Here is a 20,748-nt window from a genome sequence, read left to right on the forward strand (position 1 = left end):
TGCTGTGAGGTCCTTAAAGCATACATGAAAGACAACCTGCACCAATTAGAGATTTTTTTCAAGAACACTTACATATTGTTTTTAACACTGTTGGAGTGACTCTACAAACATCAGTCTATCCAAGCTGTGGGATTGACCTGACAATGCAAGATCTTCAGGAAAAAATAGGAGAGAAAAAAAAAAAACAGATTGTATTGACACACAGTCAAAACTGGTGGGTGTAATTACACTACTGGTTTGAATTAGATTTTAATATATTTATACCATATTTTCACTTTATTACAGGCAATTTGTGCACAGAAAAGCTGAAAAGTAATTTCTCAAACAAAAAAAAACAAAACAGACCAGATAAATAGAAAATACTTTTTATTTGTCATCAGTATCTTAACCATGGATTCACAGATCAGCAACAGCCTCACTGATTTGACATTGCAATACAACAAATCTAAACATCTCAAAAGACTTGATCACAAAATTCAGAGCTAGAAAGGCACACTGATTTGAAACACTGCACAAAATCTGCCACATCTAATTAATTATGGATAAAGCGCAGCTGAGTGTTTGCATACTTTAAAAGCAGATAAAAACCTCTGTAGTACTCTTTAACCACATAGCAGTGATGCCACATATGCATAATTCAGATGTCTGATTTCAAAGTGCAGAACACTGTAACATTTCCCATTTTAAAAACGCATACTCGCCCCACCCCCTGCCGTAGTGTCTGACATGCATGTGTGGCTGTAACAGAAGTCAGGAAGGGTTAAAATATTTGCCTCTGTCAAAACTTTAACCCATCCAGGTTACACTGACGCAGCATGATGGAAACCGTTTTAAAAAGTACATCGTTTTAAAGCCTTTCATCACAGAGTTCGTTCATTGGCATTTTCTGCACCGTCTACATGGAAATATGGCTGAAACTGAAATGATAAAACCATAAATAAATCAAAGTTAAAATCTGGAATGTTTTAGAGTTAAAATGGGTAAAAGCGTTGACAATCAGAAGACGACCAACCTGCTACAGCTTATTCTTCTGACCGCTACACACACAGTAGATATTTGGCACTTGGACAAGTAGTAATAAATTAACAGCATTTTCCCAGAAACCAACTCACCGAGTGTAAAACAGAAAATATTCGAACATTAGTGTCCTGTACATGTGCATTGAGATGATTAGAGTGTGTTTGTGAAACCTCCGTGCCATTTAAATAACAAAAATTAACTCTGCATGATGAGAAACAAGAACATGTGGCATTCATACAACAATAAAACTGCTTTTTTTTGGTGAATAACCCAAGATCCCCCTCTGCTGGTGATCTTGCGTCACTGCACGCACTGAATCAGATGATTTAAACTGCAGCATCCGTTTTAAAATAACTCATAAATTAAAAAATGAAGTAAAATTCCTCACCTAAAGCGATATTATTCCAGAGGTTTTCAAGAACACTAAAATAAAATAGTCAAACAGTTAAGATTTGGTTTCTTATAAAAAGTGCTACAACCTTCATGTTTAAAGTGATTGACTGTCTACAATAAGACAGAATGAGGAGGAAAAAACAGCTCAGTATATCGTTTCCTTCATAAGGCGCTTAGTGGATTTGAAAGAAAGAAAAACATGTGAAAAACTAACAACATGTTAATATAAAGGAATGTATCCTAGATATTTTCCACATATTCAATGTGAATCATAGCAACCTTTCAGGGCTAAAAGGTAATAATTTTTGCGCATACATCTACTGCTATGTCAACATTCTTAGCTTGTAATCACTTTATTTAATTAGAAATCTTCTGTCCCCTGAAATAAATAAAACAAAATGTAATGAAAAAAGCTAAATCTCTTCACTTTGTCACTCTTTCACTGTTTTGTAGCGCTACAGAAATCTGACGCTATCCAGCACACAATATATTAAAAAAGGCGCAAGCAACGATATTGTTGCCCAGCGATGTTTACTTTGCAGATTCTGACCCAGAGTCCGCTGGTTCTGAGTGGAGTTCAGTGATGATGGGAGGCATGGCAGCATAGCTACACGGGCATGTGCATCTCAGAGTACTCATCGTGACAGTCACGCTCGTCAAACTTTGGTTCCGCATCGTCGCCATCCAGCTGAGAAAAGAGAGAAAGGGGAAGACAGATTTTACAGTAAGAAATATGGTACGTTTATTTTAAGCAGAAATATATAAATACCATGTAAAAAAAAAACTTTATATCTAATTGCAGCTTTTTAATCTTGCACTAAAAACTTCTACCTATTTGTTTGCATATATATCTTGGTATTTTTCTATTAAAGTACCTTGACTTCAGTCCTAGTTGAGCCAATGGGGCGCCTTTTTGACATTCTGCCTGAATGCAGCCCAAGTTAAAGTAAATCTGAGCTTTTACCTCCTGGGTCTTAATGTTTGATGCAACCATTTTTCATTTTAAACATTTTGTGGCTTGATTTGTTTCAGCAGCTGAGGGCATTATAAATAAAAAATAACTGTTACGTATTTGTTAAGCTCTGGAAATCTGCTCAGATCTCAGATTTTCTCAGATCCTTATTTTAAGAGGATTACAATAAATATTCATAAAAGAACATAGAATTTACAACAAATACCATAGAGTTTTTCCTATTAAAAACACCATCTATAAAGCTGATAACAAACACACTCTCACTGAGATGGCCAAGCACAGGGTCTGCATTATGCAGCGGTACAGGTGGCTGAACAACTCACAGCTCCCCCAGTGGGTAACTTACACAAGCCATCTCTCTTTCATTGAAGACGCGAGGCAGCACGAACATTTTGACAGGGACTGTGAGGATGAGGACGAATGGGAAAGCCAGAGACGCCTGGGTGGACATAACGGACCAGAGGACAACTAGACAGACCATCTGGATGCAGGTGAACAGATGCATGCGCCATGTACGAACCTGAGGGACACATATCAAGCCATCAGACATGTAAACTCACACCTCTGAACAGTAGCAATTCTCAGTCCTCCACTCCTCTTACCTTGCGTACGTAAGTGTGGTCAGGGTGATACTTTGGGGGCATGAGGAGCAGCATCATTCGCTCTGTTAGCTGGATGCCGTTAAGTGACATTACTCCCATGTAGAGGAAGATGCCAAACAACACGGCCAGGGGGATTTGACGCAGCAGCTCCCCAATCACAATGGACAAACCTAGAAACACAGAAAAACTAGAATAAATATCAGCAAAAGACACACAAAGGGCTTTAATGGGCCTACATACATCCCAGTAGGTGACACTTACCAACCAGGACAGCAACTAGGAGCCCGGTGACCCTCTGCTCCTTCACCTCCTGGATGCGGGGCTTGTCTCCAGGGGCGACAGCTTTGCTCATCACAGTGAGGGCGTTGACATGGGTCACTGAGCGAACGGTGGCGGCAGCCATCCATGGGAGCCCGAACAGAGCTGAGCAGCCGCCGAGAACCACGATCAGCAGGAGGTCCAGGTGGAAACCAGAACCCTTCACCAACATCCGCTCCTTCTTGCTGACAATAAGCCTGCAGGAGGGAAAATAGCACAGCTTGATTTTTCCTTACTTTGACTTATTACTGATGCAGACGTACTTTTCTATGTAATTTCCTTAAAAGGAAACGCTGTTTTTTTTTTTACACTGGGCCCTTAAAGGGGAATGCCGTTTCTTTTATATTGGGCCCTTGATTTTACGTTATTACATCATGTTCTACTCACCCATATTATTTTTGTGTCATTTGGAGCCGTTCTTAAGATATTTCATTATATCCAGGTAACGTCTTCCTATGGGCAAATTACTTGAAGGCACAAACTGAACTGTTCATAATTTATTATTTATGGTAAAAAGCACAACAGGGTTGTGCTTCTTTTTTTATTTTTTTTTTTTTTAAAGTGGAGAGGGTGGGATTTTTCAAAAATTCACAATACCTTTGAGCTAATACTTGGTTCAAATTCATAAATACTTAGTTAATCCAAAAGGGAAATAATATGTTTCAGTAACTCATGGGCAGTTTTTCAACAAGTTGTTGTAGGTGTTGATAGCTGTAGACAGAAAGGATCTTCTGCAGCGATTTGCTTTGATTAACACACTTTAGGCAGCACAATACTAAATGAAATAAAATGCATCTATCTAAAAATACAGCTGGTAATTATTGGTAGGTTTTAATTTTCCTAAATTTAACTTCTCCTCTACTTGTTTGACTTTTTAGATCAGGGCTGCCATTTTATACAAACAAATGTTTGTATAATATCAAGAAGGATCTTTCAGTTTAGATAAAACAACAACAAAAAACAACAAGAAAAAATACTCCAATGTTTCACTAAGATTTAAAACAGTTACCCAAGGGTTCCAACAGGATATGTTAAAATTGCACGTTTACAGGTTCACTTTTGAGAGTTCTTGGTCCTTCAAGTTAATATTTGTAATGAAGAAGAGAGATTTACTACTAATGTAAAGCTAGTATTTATGCGGCAGGTAGATTTAAATATGGAGGATGGAAAGAGAAAGGAAAGAAATAAAAACATTTGAAAATATGAAGAAAACCATTAGGAATCAAAGATGGGACACATAGGTGGAATGATAGAGGGATGGCTGAGGGTAAAAGAAAATGCATAAAGAGAAAAAGAATGGATTAACAGGACAAAGAGATAGGCAAGGACAAGAAAAGAAGGAAAGATAAGGCAAGGACATGGGCTTAAGGAAACAGAAAAGAGTAGTTATGTCCATGTATTGACTCCTCTGACTCAGGAGTACAGCAAGTCCTTGTTTTTTTTTTGGTTGTTTTTATCAGCACTACCTAAGCGTCAGGTCTCTTTAGGATCAGTTTTAGTTAATAATTTACCAGCAAGGATCAAAACAAACATCTGTCAGCAGTGTTACTCACGTAGTGATCTGAGTCTCCATGAAGATGAGGATGAACACCAGCAGAGCAGGCAAGCAGCAGGCGAACATCATCCAGATGGGAAATTCACCGTCCGAGCCCAAAGGATTGATGATCCAGCCTCGTTTGTCGGGACTCGTCACAGAGAAACCCTTGGGGACGCTCAGTTTCTGAATAGGAACAAAGACAGCTCTGAGCATGGCTGCTATTCAGATAAACAGGCAACAACAGATCCTCTGAAACCAACCTGAGTGTATGTGTCCTCTATGCTGTAGTCCACCAGAACCGTGACGAGGATTGCAATGGGGACACCAAAGTCTCCAATAACCCTACGAAACTAGAAAACAAAGTTCAGGCTGGTTGAAAACAAAAAAGAGTTAGAAATATTAACCAAATTACATCGTCTTCCTCACGGTTCAACCAACTAAAAAACCCAAAGGAACTCTTTCATCCATTTGCTGTTAAACTTGAAATTGAATTTATATTTTTCATTAAATCCCATATTTATGCACACAACCACAGTGAGGGGCTAGCAAGTACATTAAACACACAGAGGCTCCGCCTTAATCACTATAAAGGGCACTATATAGTGATTAGGCCATTTTAAATGAGTGTCCGAATGTCTACTGGATGAAAAAGTATTGGACCAGAAATTTCCCATAATGCACCTTGAAAAGTAGTGATCATCCATTGTCACTAAGCAAGCAAATATATCCCGGAATGCTTTGCGTGGATAGCTCTCCTTGCAAAGCATCATGGGATTTGCTGTGACAGCAGCGACAAATAAAGATGGCGCAGGTACCCTGTGGGGAAGCGGAGTTACGTGACCAACAGGAAGGGAAAATAACTGATCATCTGTCGAAAACGGTCAGTTAATGGAGTTCACTATAAAGTCTACTATATAGACCCGTTCTATATAGTGATCCAGGGGTTAGGGCAGACGTTCGGACACAGCCTGGTTGGAGGATATAGAGGCCCTGTAACTCTCATTTTTTTTTTATTTTTACTCCAAACAGCAAGCTTGTGAACATATTATGGTCCAACTGGTAAAAAGATGTTGCAATGGATCAAGCAGACTGATGACATAGTTCAGAACTCAACCTTCTTGCAAATGTATGGACCAGGTTTATATCTGTCAGAAGAGAAGCCACCCAAGAACCATTCAGCTGACTGTTAGCTGAGCTCATCATGTATTTAGACCTTTTAGAGTCTGGTCCTGTGAGGATTACGGAAAATAGGAAAGAAATTATTCCTTTAAAAAAAAAAAAAAAATTATTTTCAGATTATATTTGACAAGAAAAAATAATTAAAGGTCTAAAATAATTTTAGTTGGGCCTTTTTAATGTATCCATGATCTCTAGAGGTTTAAAGCTTTACATTTTGGAAAAACCTTAATTTTACTGTCCCCCTTTCACCTGTCCGGTCGATTACTTTCACTGCATAAAATCATACATGCTCACCCTGCCGGGGAAAAAGGCGCTGTTCTTGAACTTGCGCAGGTAATAAGCGATGAAAAACGTGCCAGCCATGAGGACCAGAGAGAGCAGAGCGGTGTTGGGCTCTCCAGTGACCGTGACGACATTGGTGCTGCTGTTGTGCATCGTGCTGATGTTTTCTGCAGACATCTGTCCATCTAAGGTGGTGTTGATGGAGCAGCGTTTCAGAGGGTGCTCCTTGAATATCTGAACATAAAAGATCCTGGTTTAAGCAACATAACCTTTATCAAAACATTAAGTGGTTACATCCATCAGAAAACATCAAGCTTCAGGACCTATGTGTTAGCCACAGAACTCTAAAAATAATCAAATCTTCCTACATCACAAGCCTCTAAAAATGTAACCTTCAGCTTATTCTTCTTTCAAAGTAAATCAGTCATAAAAGATTTCAGAAGCTCTTGTTAGAAAAACATTCTCATTTTGACCCCATGTTTTGAGTGCCGTCCAAAGATTAGTCAGTTCGATTTAACGTCTGTTACGCAATCCTGCCGCATGCTAAAACGTTTGTAATTTCAAATCTAAAGCTTACCCTGCCTAGCTTGATGAAGGTCTCGCAGATGAAGATGAGGGAGATGAGGAAGGAGAAGATTTCCTGGGTGAAGCGGGAGACGAAGCGCACCAGGAAGCTGCCTTCAAAGGCCACTGTAATGACGACGATGATAATGAGCCAAAAGCCGATCCAGACACGGCCCGTTAGGTACTCCATACTGTTGGCTTTGCAAAACTGTGGTGGGGGAAAGGAACGGTACAATGAACCATTTACAAGGCATCACAGTAAATGGAAATAAATGCTGCATAAAGAAAAAAAAATATTCAGGAAAAAAGCATCTCCGATACTATAATTTAGGAATAAACTTCCACTGCCTCTGTCACTATCGAAACATCTTACATGACCTTTTGTTGAATTTTAAACAGCAAACATAATCTCCTCAGTTCATTCATGGGATACCTCAAGGTTCAATCTGTGCACTATTCTTCAGTTTTACATTCAGTTGCTTCCTTTTGGCCAGCCTTACAGAAACCCTCCAGAAAATGATCATCTTTAAGTCTATGATCCATAAATGTACAAACAAGATGAAAAAATAAAACCAACCCAATCTTACAGCTCATCTTTCTACTCAGATGTCTAACATTTTTTTCTCCCAAACAGAATCTAAAGGTAAACGTTTTATCTTCAAATCCCTTTTTGTCACTTTCCCTTGTAAACAGAGATTGATTGATTGATAAAGGTTGTTTAAGGCTGACACGAAGAAGATTATTGGATGTCAGTCTAATCAATGCTAGATAAGAGTTTCTGATTTTTCTGGGGTCCCACATCTGTGATACAGAGATTACTGTTTATTCCTCTGTTTTCATACGATGATAAATGCCACACAGATCTAATAAACCAGCGAATGGATGAGCAAATGCAAGAAAAAAAAAATTCAGTATCAACTGGCGGCTGCATCTGATGTGATATGCACTACTGAAATCTACAGACGGCACCATACTAACTAGTCCCAGGTCATTTCGACTAGGGATATAGAGCAAAGTGTTGTATACATTTTAAATGGTAAGACCAGTTCTAACACATAACGCACATGCCGCTATAACTATCAACCCTAACCCGTTACCAAAGCCCCCTTTTTCTGATGTTGACAGCATGCATGCATGGATGGAGAACACCTCTAAGTCAATTGCTTTATGTGCTCTTCAAGACTTTCTGTACAATTTATCTGAAGAAAATTCACTTGAACCACTAGAACTGCATGAGGTTAAATTCAATTAAATTCCAATTCAGTTATTTATATAGCGCCAATTCCCAACACATGTCATCTCAAGACAATTCAACAAGATCATACAGTCTGATTCAAATTTTTCCATCTAAGGAAAACCAGTTGATGGCATCGACTCATTGACTCTTCAGCAATCCCTCACACTAAGCATCCTTGCAGCGACAGTGGAGAGGAAAAACTTCCTTTTAACAGGAAAAAACCTCCTGCAGAACCAGGCTCAGTGTGAGCGGCCATCTGCTGAGGCCGACCGGTTCAAGGAGACAGAAGCAGAGATACAAAAGGGAACATCACCAACAAAACAAATAAGAATGCCAAAATTAGCATAATGTGGCCACACATGTAGCTTACAGCTGTGTGTCCAGTAAAATGTATATCTTAAAAAATAAAAAAACAGACTATGCATGTTTATGGTAACATTTTCCCACAACAATTTTGGCTCTTAAAAAAAACGTATTCAATTTTGTATTCAGTTTTTTCTTGTTTTGTTAGTCAGTTTTTTTTCTTCAAACCAATAGTCTAATAAGTTGTGGCCATGATGCAACAACAAATAAAAAAAGTAAAAAAAAAAAAAAAGTTCAGTTTATTTATATGTTACTTATTTGTTGATAAGATGTATTGCAAGTTCTAGAGATCAATTAAAAAAATAAAAAAGTTGCAAAATATTCATTCCCTCAAATGTATTTTCCGTTATCCTGCTGTAAATATTAGCTTAAATGATAAACTTACACTAAAAAAGGCTTCTTCAAAGACTAAAAGAGGTCCAGAAAAGCCCACCACCAGCAACGGCTGAGCTCCCAGTAAGCAGAACAGAACCCCCTGGACTGCAGTCGAGACGATTAGCTCAGAAACACCAATCAACCCGTCTGTCTTTTCACCTTAAAACAGATACAGATAAATGAACTTTAAATTGAGAAACATTGATATTATTAGAAATAAAAAAGGGTATATCTGCGTCAAACATCATCGTTCTGAGAAGGAGAAAAATCACTGCTAAAGATTTTCCAACCTTAATGTGACTTTATTCTGTTCAGTTCACCTCGAAATAAAGAAAAAATTACATATGAATAAAATGTAAATGTACACTAAAGCTGCACTACACTAAAACCCTGAACCAATACTTTACTGAAGTTGGACACTTGTAATCCTGCATAAAACTGGTTAAGTTGGAGACATCCCACCCACCCTTACCTAGCAGACCTCCGAATGTGATTGCTGGAGAGAGAGCAGCAAAGTAGATGAAGATAACTGCAGCCATACACTGGCTGTTCAGGGCGTCCTTAAAGTCACTGATGTATTTCGGGTATCGACGCTGAACGTCTCTTATGAGCCCCCCAAAGGGGCGGCCCATGCGCTCTAAGGGATCGTCTGATTTCTTCGAAGGTTTGAGGAGGGCTTCTGGGTGATAAAAAAAACAAAGCTGTTATCCAGCAATATGATTAAATCCCCCCCAAATAAACAGAAGCTTACCTTTATCCTCAAAGCTTTTTGGCTCTTTTGCTAGTTTAACTTGTTCTTGTTCTTCCCTCTTACGGAGCATCTCCCTCTGAAAGCGTGCAACAGAGCGCAGCAGCTCGTCGTCTGCCATCTCTGAAGGTGGCAGAACAATACTGCAGTCCAAGAAACTGTTGATGGCATTCAGCAGGTCCTGCCTTTCGTCTGCCAGGTAAGCTGCCTCATGAAATTGCTGATGACAAAAGGAAATGTGGATAAGTTAAGCAATTAAAAGAAAAACATCAACTCTATACTTGGATTTTCTGCTTACCTTGTCAGACATTAGGGTGGAGATTGAGCGTCCAATCTGGTGGTAGTCCATACTGGTGGTTGGAGGTCCAAGCAGGACGAAGAGAAAGCGGACGGGAACAGGTACTTCCAGAACAGACTCCAGCTCCACTGCCTCCTGGAGCCTCACAAAGGCCATTGTGGGCTGCTCCAGGAAATCGACACAACCTGGAAAAAAACGACAGAGGATAAAAAAAAGCCAGATAAAGATTCAGGTTAAACCAGAACAAATGTTACGTGTGATTAAAGTAGAAAAATAGAGTAAAATCTTTTGTATTTTAACAATAATAACTTGCCTACAAGGACGACTGTGGCCTCAGCATTTTCTGGAATTTTCTCCAGCAACTTCAGCTCATGTTTGGACTTGGATCGATGCATGCCAGGCCCCAGAGTTGGTTCCTTTAGCTGTAAACACAGCAATACAGATGAAGAGGAAAGAAAATCCCGAGAGAGAACTTTTATAGAGAACCTTGAGCAGAGACCCACCTGTGATTCACTTCTGTCCATGTCGATGCGAGTGTCGTTGTCCGCTGTGGAGTTGGCGGTGCCCATGAGGGGGTCGGTCACTGACGGCTCCATCTGATGGTTGTGGTTGGCGGAGTGGTGTACTAAAAGGCTGCCAAGGCTTGCTGCTGAGATGTTTCTGGGGAAATGGCTAGCATGCTCCTTTTCGTCGCTCGGGTGACTTTGGGGGGCAGGAAAAGGGAGAGTGAGGTTGAGCAGGAGGAAGAGAGGCAGAGACCAAGCATGAAGCCATCTAATAGCAGGAAGTGTGCAGCAGAGAGGGAAATCAACTTGAAACACATGAAAATGATTTTCTGTGCAAGTATCTGGGTTTCATGGCTGTGACATTAAACCATAGGGGGCCTCTGAAGCGCCCTTGGAATTATTATTGCAGCCCCTGCTAATAAATGAAATGTTTAAATTTGTCCCTCTAGCAAGTGCCAATACAAATTGACACTCGAGAGATTTTCAAATCACCATCTTTAAATAGAAAATTACAGAACCCAAAAATTTATTTTAACAACATAATTACTGACTTTAAAAAGTAATTGATAGCGTGCTATATTTCTAGAAACATCCATATGACATGATGGAGGCAAACTTCCCAGAGGGCAGGACCTTATGACGCAAGGAAGGTAGATAATTCATAGAATTCACTGTTTAAAAACTGACCAAAGAATGAGACCCAAGGTATTCATCTCTGTCATGAACATCAAGCACTTAGCTTTCTAACAGTGGTTTTTCAACCCTGGTCCTCAAGGCAAACTGCTCTGCATGTTTTGGATGTTTCTGAGCTTCAGCACACCTGATTCAGATGATTGCAGTTCAGCAAAGCCTGATAATCTGCTATCAATTGATAACAGGTGTGTGAAAGCTGGGAAACATCTAAAACATGCAGGGCAGAGTGCCTTGAGGACCAGGGTTGAAAAACACTGATCTAAAGTATAGTGAGGGATCAGTGGTGCTGTGGGGTTATTTATCTTTAAATGCTCTCGGTACCTGGTGATTATGCATTACAGCATGAACCGATAAAATCTGAAAACGTGTGACTGATACAACAAACTATTCTGCAAAGAGGCAGAATAGTTGTGGCCATAAAGTCTCAATGATTACCTCTGGACACTGCACACATGCCATCCAGCTGTTTGGGTGGGATTTCAGGAAACAGTTCTCTCAATCACAAATTTAAATAAGAGTGCAAAACTCCACTATGATTTTACAAGGTGCTGTTGCTTTGACCAATAACCTTTCAGCAACAAATGCTCCAGGAGTGTCTTCGAAAAAATATGAAAATCTAGAAAAGCCTGTAAGGTAGAGGATCTGTCATGCTGTGGGCACGTTTTTCTTTGGCTTTATAGATAAAATAACGTTGTACAACTATCAACAGCAGAGGAATATACAGCTGTAATATCAGAGATATAAAAAAAAAAGAAAATTCCCCACTGTCTAAATTGTGCTCATATTAAAGGTGGTTTCTTTCTAAACTAGAAAAACATATGGTAGTAATTAACAGTTGAATTTTAAAAGGCTTTTGAATGTGCCAACAGATGTGCATATACAGCAGCGGACTCTAGTTTCCACTATTTGTTGGAAATGAGCTTCTTTTCTGGGAACAATGTGGGCACTGTCAGAAATCCTAGATAACACAAGAGAAAGCTTCCTTTCATCTTTCCACCTGTGTTTAAGCAGCAGAGCTCTCAGGACGTTGGATCTGTCCTCCGCTTTGATCTGATCAGAGATGATCATCTGCTCCACCACCTGGTGGGCGATGCCTGGTAGGGTCTTCTGGTCCAGGTCTAGCAGCACAGCGCCTTTAAAAACGCATACAGGACTCTGTAGTTTAGTGTTGAAGTCCTATCGAGTATAAAGTAATGCAGCAGCATAAAAAGTAATCTTCTTACCGTGGGAGATGGTCCGTCTCAGCTCGAGCAAACTGCGGAAAGACAGGGAAGCAACGTGAGGCTTCCCCCAGCGGTCTGTCTCCTCCTCCACGTCCTCCTCAAACTTGATCCAACGAGCCGTCTCTTTCCACTGCATCTCCTGGTTCTTGTCTATCGTCAGCTCGTTCAGTTCCACAAAAACCTGAAGGTGATGTCACGAGAATGAAGGTTTAGCTGACTGAACGTGGAGCTCGAGTTTGCAGTTAATGACACCAACAGAGCTGAGATGTACCAATTAAGGCTCCTTATTTTTTTGAACCATTCATTTAAGCTGCAGTGAAAAGATTGTAGAGCACAAAAAAAAAACATTTGTCAAAAGAAGAGTTTGTGGATTTTATCTCATCCACACGTCAGAATTTTACATATGGGTTTGAATATTTACACTCAATTATTTGGCCATATAGCAGGTTAACAAGAATTGTGCTTTTGTATGGGATTTAACAAGGTCTTGACATACCGGAACTATAAGGAGGTAAATTGAAGCTGTTAGGTTAAGCTTAAGAAGTAAGAGTTAATCCATCATTATTTCATCAGTATCCCTGTCAACGTAAGCAACCCTCAGCATAATACAGCAATCACCATGCTTTGCTTGTTTTTTCTGAACACAGACTACATTTTTTTTTTCATTTTGATCAAAAAAGCTTAATCTAGGCCTCCTCTGATCTAAGCTTTTCTCCAGAGGCCATTTGGCTCGCCTATCACAGCAAGTGGAAATTTAATTTGAGTGTGTAAATACAGCAGAAGTTTCCTTCTGAAACCATTTTGATATCAAAGAGTTCACAATGCGGACTAATCATCCAGCATTTCCTAGTATATGATAGACTTGAGTCTTAGTTCAAGTCTTGGTTTCCTGGGTCGTTTGTGGGATTGTACAGAGGGTACAGAAAGTACCCCTTTACATTTTTCACTCCATCTCATTGTAGCATTTGCTAAAATCAAAAAAGTTGATTTCAGTTTTACATTTTTTTATAATAAATTTGCCAAAAAATCTACATGTTTGTTTTTGTTTTTTTGTCAAGATGGGGTACCTAGTGTACATTGAGAAATAAAATGGACTTTAAATTTTTTACTTTTTATTTCATGCTACCATTTGCTAAAATCAAAGGGGTTTGGATACTTTCTGTACCCACTGTATATTTTCAAACACATATGTAAAATTCTGATAAAGTGTGGATGAGAGAAAATCCACAAATCAGTAGTGAAGGCAAAACCTCTTGGAGATGTTCACCCAAGTATTTTTGGGGCTCTATGCACACATTTCAGCCTTTTTGCATATAATTTGGACTCTAATAGGAAAATCCAGATTAGATGCAAACTTGTGCATCAATGATTGCTGCTGCAGCAAAAGAACAGTTCAGATAACTAAAGGTCAATGGTTAATGAAAATGTCCAGGATTCCTGCTTGTAAAATTCTACCTGGAACAGTAGTCATGCTCTAATGACCAAACAAACCCAAACATGTGCCAAACACTCAGTAAAGGTAAAAAACGGTCCATTTAAAATGGAGGTTCAAAGGCTTTAAGGATGCTTAAAAGTAAGAAGCAGGAAATTAATCAAATTACTCACATTTTAAAACTTATTTCTAAACCTGAGTTTCAACCACTGGAAATCATGATCTAGTAATTCAAGTTATGCTCTGAAACACAAATGTTACTTTAAGTGCTCAAGGTTATGTGAACTAACAATCAATAAGGGTTTTATCATTAAGAGGCAATATTTCAAACAAAAGCTCCAACCCCCTAACAGATCCTTCAAAGCTTGTTGTAGTCCATCAGCAGTCTTCCATCCGCCTTTGGCGCTCGTTAGCAGGTTAAATGAACATGCTGGTCAGTACAAGTCCAGCTTGTAAATCCCCACCAGAAAAGTAGGAGAGCTCTTTAATCAGTCCTCTGCAGCCACTGCATGCCTGTCAAAGCACGCTCACACAGGTCAAAGCCGACAATGGCCGGTCACCCAGCCTCACCTTCTGGTACCGAGCCATTTGACTGGAGTCCATGTTCAGCAGGATGCCGTCAGGCCGTGAGGCAGAACGGTATAGAACCACCGGTAGAGGCTGCAGGAGCGAAACGTCTCAAAGCGGTGAGTTGACCTAACTCAGCGTGATCTGGACCTTCGCTTTTAAAGACATCCTCACGGCTAATTCTCATCACACACACGCATGACAGCAGCAAGATGTGAACCTGGCCTGCTGCATGAGAATGCGTGTCCGTGTTAATAAAACATAGATCCCTCAGCTTTTCCCTTCCAGTGTCTGGTTACCTATGAGCCTCTCTCTCTCTCCTCCATCTCTTTTTGGTGCGTGAAAGGAAAGAACTCATTCATTCTTTTTTAATCACCTCTTTCTCTCCCTGTCTCTTCCACAAAAGAGCCAGAGCAGAACTAAACCAGAGACGGAGAGATAGGAAAACCGTTGCCACAGTTTATATCTGCATTCGAGAAAGGAAGCAAGAAAACAAATGACTACAAACACAATTATTACATCAAACTAAGATAAAAGCTTAATTTTCAGATTTCTGTCATCTGAGGAATCAAATATTGACTTTCTTCCCATACTTCTCTGAAGCTTCATTCCTGCTTAAAGTACTTTTAAAAACTATTTCTCATGCAGTACATTGATTAAACAAGCAAGAAAAACAGATTATATTGTGCGTAAAATAACAATACTCAAAAACTAATGAGGTAATTTTAAAAAGGGGGACATTTTGGTTATTGTCAGATTAAAGAAGAAATAAAAATCATTTTAATTACTGAAAGATTTTGGGGACTTTGAAAAAATCAGCTGCTTCGCTTTTAGAAACCTTCCGGTAGTTATTAATCAGACTTCAGAAACTATTAGAATTCCCAATATGGATCACTACCAATGGATATTTTGTTTGGTAGCAACAAGGCTCTAAATGAGGACAGGCTTCTTAATTTAAATGCAGCGGGACCCAGAACCAGTACAAACTCACCTCATGTGGGGTGCGGTCTTGCTTTTTGCTGCGAGTCGTTGGCTCCTTATGGTCTTTACCAATGTGCACCACCTGCCCCTTCGTGCTCTTTCTGACGAGGTGTCTGCGCACGCCGGGAACATCCTCAAATCGATGACCTGAGGAACAAAGAAGGCCAATTAGTGTCAGAAAACAAAACATTTCTTTAAACAAAATTTTCTTCTAGAAACTGAAATAATACATTTATTGCACATCTTTTCAGCAGCCTTGCACCAACCTTAAAAGTTTAGATCAAATCTCAGGCCACCAGATCAGAGGCCTTCTGGCCGTTTTGTTTCTATTGTCCCAGAGCACGGACTACAGTTACTCGTGCTGGCAGCACACCAGGTATTAAAAAAAGAACGCAGAGAAAGAATAGCGGCACTGGGTATCTCAGACAAAACAAAAACGAGCAGAAACTGTTCTGTCAGGAGTTCAAAGATCAGTGAATCTGCTGACACATAATTACTGCTGATGTGTTCCAGTTGTAGCAATCGATGAAAGAAAACATGGTTGCAAATGAAATTACCCCTTGCAGCCACACAAATGAAACCAGTTAAGGAAAATCTAAAATGAAAGACTTACCAGCATGCGAACTTTGAATAATGTAACAAGCAGAGAAGCTTTTAATGTTCGACATCAATCTGTTGGGTCATAAGTATCCGACAGTCCTCAAAAGGACAAAACAAACTCTTTCATCTGCTGCCTTGTTTGCAACAGACCCGCCTCCACAGCCTTCAGGTTTTATCTAAAAGTCGCTCCATGATGTCTGCAGGTTGCATCAAAGTAGGAAAAAAAAAAAACAAAGGGAGTGGGGGTGATGGGGGAGTCCTGGTGGGACTTTAAAGGAAGAGGAGGCCCATAAGCAGGCTACATGACCACAATGTGCTGCGGCTAGGGAAAAAAAGACGGCATTTCCAGACATCAAAATGCATCAGTGGGAAATGGTGATAATTTGCTGGAGTTGAGCAGAAGCTGAAGGATGGTGCTGAAATAATTCCTGTAGTTGAGCAGCAGCCAGATAGACGGTCACTTTCCCAGGATGATTTTATGGGACGGGAAGCAGATAAAAGAAAACATGATTGAGAAGTTCTAATGAACCAGGTTGCACACTCAGCTCGCCCCCCCCCCCAAAAAAAAAAAACTCAAGAAGAACTAATTATCAAACCAGTCATGTCAACTTAACTCCCTCTGCCTCGTTTAGCTCTGTAATGATCTGAGGTCAGAAACTAAGGTTCAGTTTTCGCCATTAGCCCCCATGTTGGATAAGGATCAAATCCTAGGGGCCTCACCTGACAGCAGGAACGCTTAATTTAATAATGAAGCTCTGTCTGCCAAACTTTCTAATTTGTCGGTGTTCTCTGCTGAGAGGTTGGCTTTTTGACGCAAATCACCTCCACCCTTAACACGGGCCCACGCTGAGCTAGGAGCAGGCAACCTTACAAGACGTTGGGGCCCACATAGCAACCAAGCAAGGATCAGAAGAAGACTTTAGCTACATTTCTGAAGCAATCTGAGGATTAGCAAAACTGATAGAAGAACGAAGGTGCAGGGAAGCTGACAGTCGTGATGAAGACCATCTGAGATATGCCCCAAGCCAGAAGATTCAGTACTTCTAAAGAAAAAATATCTAACTTACAAAGAAAACATATTTAACTCGTCAAGACAGAATTGATAGTGTATTCCATCCCTTCATGCTCCATCCATGTTTTCAATTAAGATGGATTCATTCGACATACATCTCAAGTAGAGATGACTCCAAGACTCTTTATAATGTAATATATTTGTTGCCCTTTTGGCTCTCCAAACTTGCTGAGGTCCAGGTTTTTCCTGCTTTCAGTTATTTCTCAGTAACATTTTCATTTTAATTCAGAAGATACTGGCTAAAAACCTTCTTTTAGCAGCTCAGCTTCTGGATTCTTATCTTTTTATTATGAAAAATACATGCAGCTTAATTGTTAGGCATATATTTTGCCCCAAAAAATCCCTTATTTGAAGAATTGTATTCCTACTATACCAATATTTTGTTTTTCCCAAAGCACTAATAGGTTGCGTAACAATACAAATACTGCTCTTCAACAACTTTTTTTCTTGAGTATCATAGGTAAAACTCTTAAGCTTCTATCACTGTGACTCTCGCCCTTCACATTTCAAGTCTTCAATGTCCCCCTGGTTCATTAAAAGCCACAAAAACCAGGAGCCTTAAAGCAAGATTGTAATTTATCCACTAGGAATACTAGACCTGGAACTTCCATTTTTAGACACTGAGGATGACTGCATCAGTGAACCTCAAATGATTCTGGCAAACTTCCCATGGTCTCTAGAGGGGGAAGTAGTGCTTTGACGATATCCTGATCAGTAACTCCCCATTGCACTAAAATCAGTGTTGTCAGATGGAGGAAGGAATACTTTGACGATCTTCTCATCCCGGCTGACATACCTTGTGGGATGCTCTTGGCTGAATTCTTTCTTCACCCAGGCTGAAGTGGTAAGGCTTTAGGGGAGGGTGAGATCCACCCTGAGTACCTTAGGTCTCTGGATGTTTCCATTCTGTCATGGCCGACATATCTCTAGTCAACATCAAGTAGAGCCGTTGACCGACAGCTCTACATGTGTTCTGTGGACCTAGAGAAGGCATTCGATCATATATCTCTTTAATTCCTTATGGGGGGTGCTCCAGCAGTGTGGAGTCAAGGGCCCTTTACTAGGGACCATCCGGTCTCTGAACAAGCAGAGCAGGAGTATGGTCATCATTGCCAGCATTAGTTTCCAGTGCATGTTGGACTGTGGCAAGGCTGCCCTCTGTCACCGCTCCACTTCATAACCTTTATGGAAAGGATTTCTAGGGGTAGCCGAGGGCCGGAAGGGTTCTGGTTTGGTAACCAGTATAATAAGTCCCATGCAGTAAGAAGATGATGTGGTTCTGCTGGTTCTATCCTGCCAAGCCCTACAGCATGAAATAGGGCAGTTTGCAGCCGAGTATTAGAGTGCAGGTGGGAATCAGCTCCTCTAAGTCCAAGGCCATGGTTCTGGACAGGAAAAAGATGGCTTGTTCCCTTCAGGTTAGAGGAGAGCTCCAGCCACAAGTGAAGGAGTTTAAGCATCTTGGGGGGAGAAGGGAAAATGGGCGAGGGAGACTGATAGACTGATTGATGAGGCTACTGCTATTATGAACCGTGACCCGAGCCTGAAAACTGTATGTACAAGGTTAAAGCTCGGCTGCTTTAAGTTTCTTAAATACATTTTTTTTAACCATTTTTAAAATGTATCGATAAAGTCTAAACACAGTAATAGTAAAAATAAGTAGAGCATTTAACCAATTAAAACAATAAAAAATAAGACTTCAAATTTGCTGTTAAAAATACAAGGGAAACACAAAACACTTTGACATAAACCTAAACAGTTATAAAATGAAATGAATTAACTTTTTTTCTTTATTAGAAATATCAGATGTTTTTATATTCATGGAGAAAATGAAAACCAGTTCATTATATTATTGTGTAATACAGTTAACAAATGGCTAAACAACCAAACAAGAGATTGAACTTATGCAAGATACATTTTTTTCCCAATGCAAACATAATATATTACCATCTACTACTTACAAACAGATGATATAAAAAAAGAAAAAAAGAATTTAATAGTAATCGCAGAAATCTATTTATCACTCACTTTTGATCCCATCCAGATCAGCAGAGGCCAGCGTCAGGGCTTCAGTCTCATCCGTGGGGATGCGCTGGTACTTGGCCTGCTCTGCACCCGTCATGTTGCCTGTTCGGCGTCGCTCTTGCAGGTCGTAGCTACGGCTGGTGGAGGAGACCCGACCCACAGGTGGGTTTTCAGGTGAAGCAGAGTGGGACGTGAGGCTTGGAGAGCTGGCTGAGTTGGGTTTACTGCAATAAAATGGAGAGAAGAAAAATCAATTGCACTCTTTAGACAGTTTTCTTACATTTCTGAATGACACTTAAAAATTATAGCTTTATTTTACAAATACACAAGTACTAAGCAGAAAACACTAACTTACCTACTTGAAGTTACTTTGAGCTCTTACACAGTGGCTACTTCTCTCTTACATCCAAACTAAATAAACTAATCAATCTAAAATGGGGTTGTTCTCTAGCCAACTAGACTAAAGCTTTATGCTGCGTAATCCAGGCTCAGAATAAAACCTCAAAGTGGAAAAGTCACTGCAAAAGGAGGAGCCTGAAACCGTGTGGGTGAGCAGAGTCTCTATAGAGATGGTGATATATGGGTTCATGAAAACAGGATTACTGTGGTCCATCAGATGATCCCCAGCAGGCACACTGGATGCCTGAGTCATGGTAACGAACAGAGAGCACCTCAGAGTCTAAAGCGTGCGTTAACCTGAAATATCTCTGCTAGAAGGTTTCAATGAATCCCAGAAGGTAATATTGGATTATAAATAGTTTGTCTCTCAGTCAGGCAATGAAACTGCACTCACTCAATGGTGGAAACGTCTTCAGCTTCTGCTCTTGCAGGGGACTGAGGAAGGACGTTCAGCTCTCGGGTTGAGTTTCCTCCTCTGGACACCTGATCATCATCTGACAAGAAAAACTAAACGAAGCAAAGAAAGTGAAACGTCAGTTGACAAAACAGAAAATAAACAACAGGCTGAAGTATTGTTAACAAACATCTGCAGACTTTTTCTACTGCTGGACATTGATCCAGAACAAAGGGGAAGCCCAGGAGGTGGTGGACAGCTCCCAATCACACATCCTACATTTAAAGACGCCAGAAAAAAAATCTGCTTTTTTAACATTATCAGAAATGCTTCATTGCCAAGTAGTTTTTTATGCTTAGATGTTTGTTTAGTTTTTTCTCCAATGGGTAAAATCTCAGTAGGGGACACAGCCCCTATTAACTTTTCATATTTTATTCCTTAATCATTTATGTAGTTTAATTCCTCTCTGATAAAACGATTGGGTCACTGTCTGCTGTTTTCAAATTAAATCAAATAGTTTCACATATTCCTTATTATTTTGGGAAAGAGTAGGTATGCGTCATTTTAGAGGTCAATCTGCAAAACTCTATAACAAAACAAAACCTTTTTTTGATGAATCCTGCAAGTCCTGCTTTGTAATAGTCTATTAGATCTCACGGACAAGGCAGAAAACAACATGACAGCTTGGAAAGGCTTATAATCAAATCTTGTTTTGTGAAAAATTAACTCTTTCTGCAGAACTTCTGCAAAAGAAATAACATACATCTACGCTACTTTATGTTCAACTGCTAAAAAAGGACAGACTTATACCTGATACAGAAATGTCATCCTGCAAGCCTTCTGTACATATCAGATTAGCTTGTTTTTTTTTTTATAAAACTACATAAAATATCATAAAAAGCAAAAACATAAATACTTTTGTCTTTTAAAATCAACAATCAGTGGTAATAAAACATGAATAGTGACT

At 39.8% G+C, this 20,748-nt stretch overlaps 1 protein-coding gene across 3 annotated transcripts in view; it reads right to left on the reverse strand.

The window, feature by feature from the left end:
- Positions 1-360: 360 nt before the first annotated feature.
- Positions 361-20,748, reverse strand: part of slc4a2 (solute carrier family 4 (anion exchanger), member 2) — a 54,193-nt gene continuing 33,805 nt past the window's right edge. For all 3 annotated transcript variants that reach the window (XM_015404107.1, XM_015404106.1, XM_015404105.1), the window contains 19 exons: positions 19,782-19,894; positions 18,992-19,212; positions 15,302-15,438; positions 12,312-12,492; positions 12,086-12,221; positions 10,393-10,591; positions 10,203-10,311; positions 9,890-10,074; positions 9,595-9,811; positions 9,316-9,522; positions 8,854-9,002; positions 6,882-7,076; positions 6,317-6,538; positions 5,104-5,193; positions 4,860-5,026; positions 3,250-3,503; positions 2,989-3,158; positions 2,733-2,906; positions 361-2,101 (listed from right to left, as the gene is read on the reverse strand). In XM_015404107.1, the coding sequence (XP_015259593.1) occupies positions 2,021-2,101; positions 2,733-2,906; positions 2,989-3,158; positions 3,250-3,503; positions 4,860-5,026; positions 5,104-5,193; positions 6,317-6,538; positions 6,882-7,076; positions 8,854-9,002; positions 9,316-9,522; positions 9,595-9,811; positions 9,890-10,074; positions 10,203-10,311; positions 10,393-10,591; positions 12,086-12,221; positions 12,312-12,492; positions 15,302-15,438; positions 18,992-19,212; positions 19,782-19,894 (3,207 nt within the window). In that variant the 3' untranslated portion in view covers positions 361-2,020. The remainder of the gene's footprint in view (positions 2,102-2,732; positions 2,907-2,988; positions 3,159-3,249; positions 3,504-4,859; positions 5,027-5,103; positions 5,194-6,316; positions 6,539-6,881; positions 7,077-8,853; positions 9,003-9,315; positions 9,523-9,594; positions 9,812-9,889; positions 10,075-10,202; positions 10,312-10,392; positions 10,592-12,085; positions 12,222-12,311; positions 12,493-15,301; positions 15,439-18,991; positions 19,213-19,781; positions 19,895-20,748) is intronic.

This window comes from Cyprinodon variegatus, unplaced genomic scaffold (assembly GCF_000732505.1).
Source record: "Cyprinodon variegatus isolate N-32 unplaced genomic scaffold, C_variegatus-1.0 Scaffold1633, whole genome shotgun sequence".
NCBI lineage: Eukaryota > Metazoa > Chordata > Actinopteri > Cyprinodontiformes > Cyprinodontidae > Cyprinodon > Cyprinodon variegatus.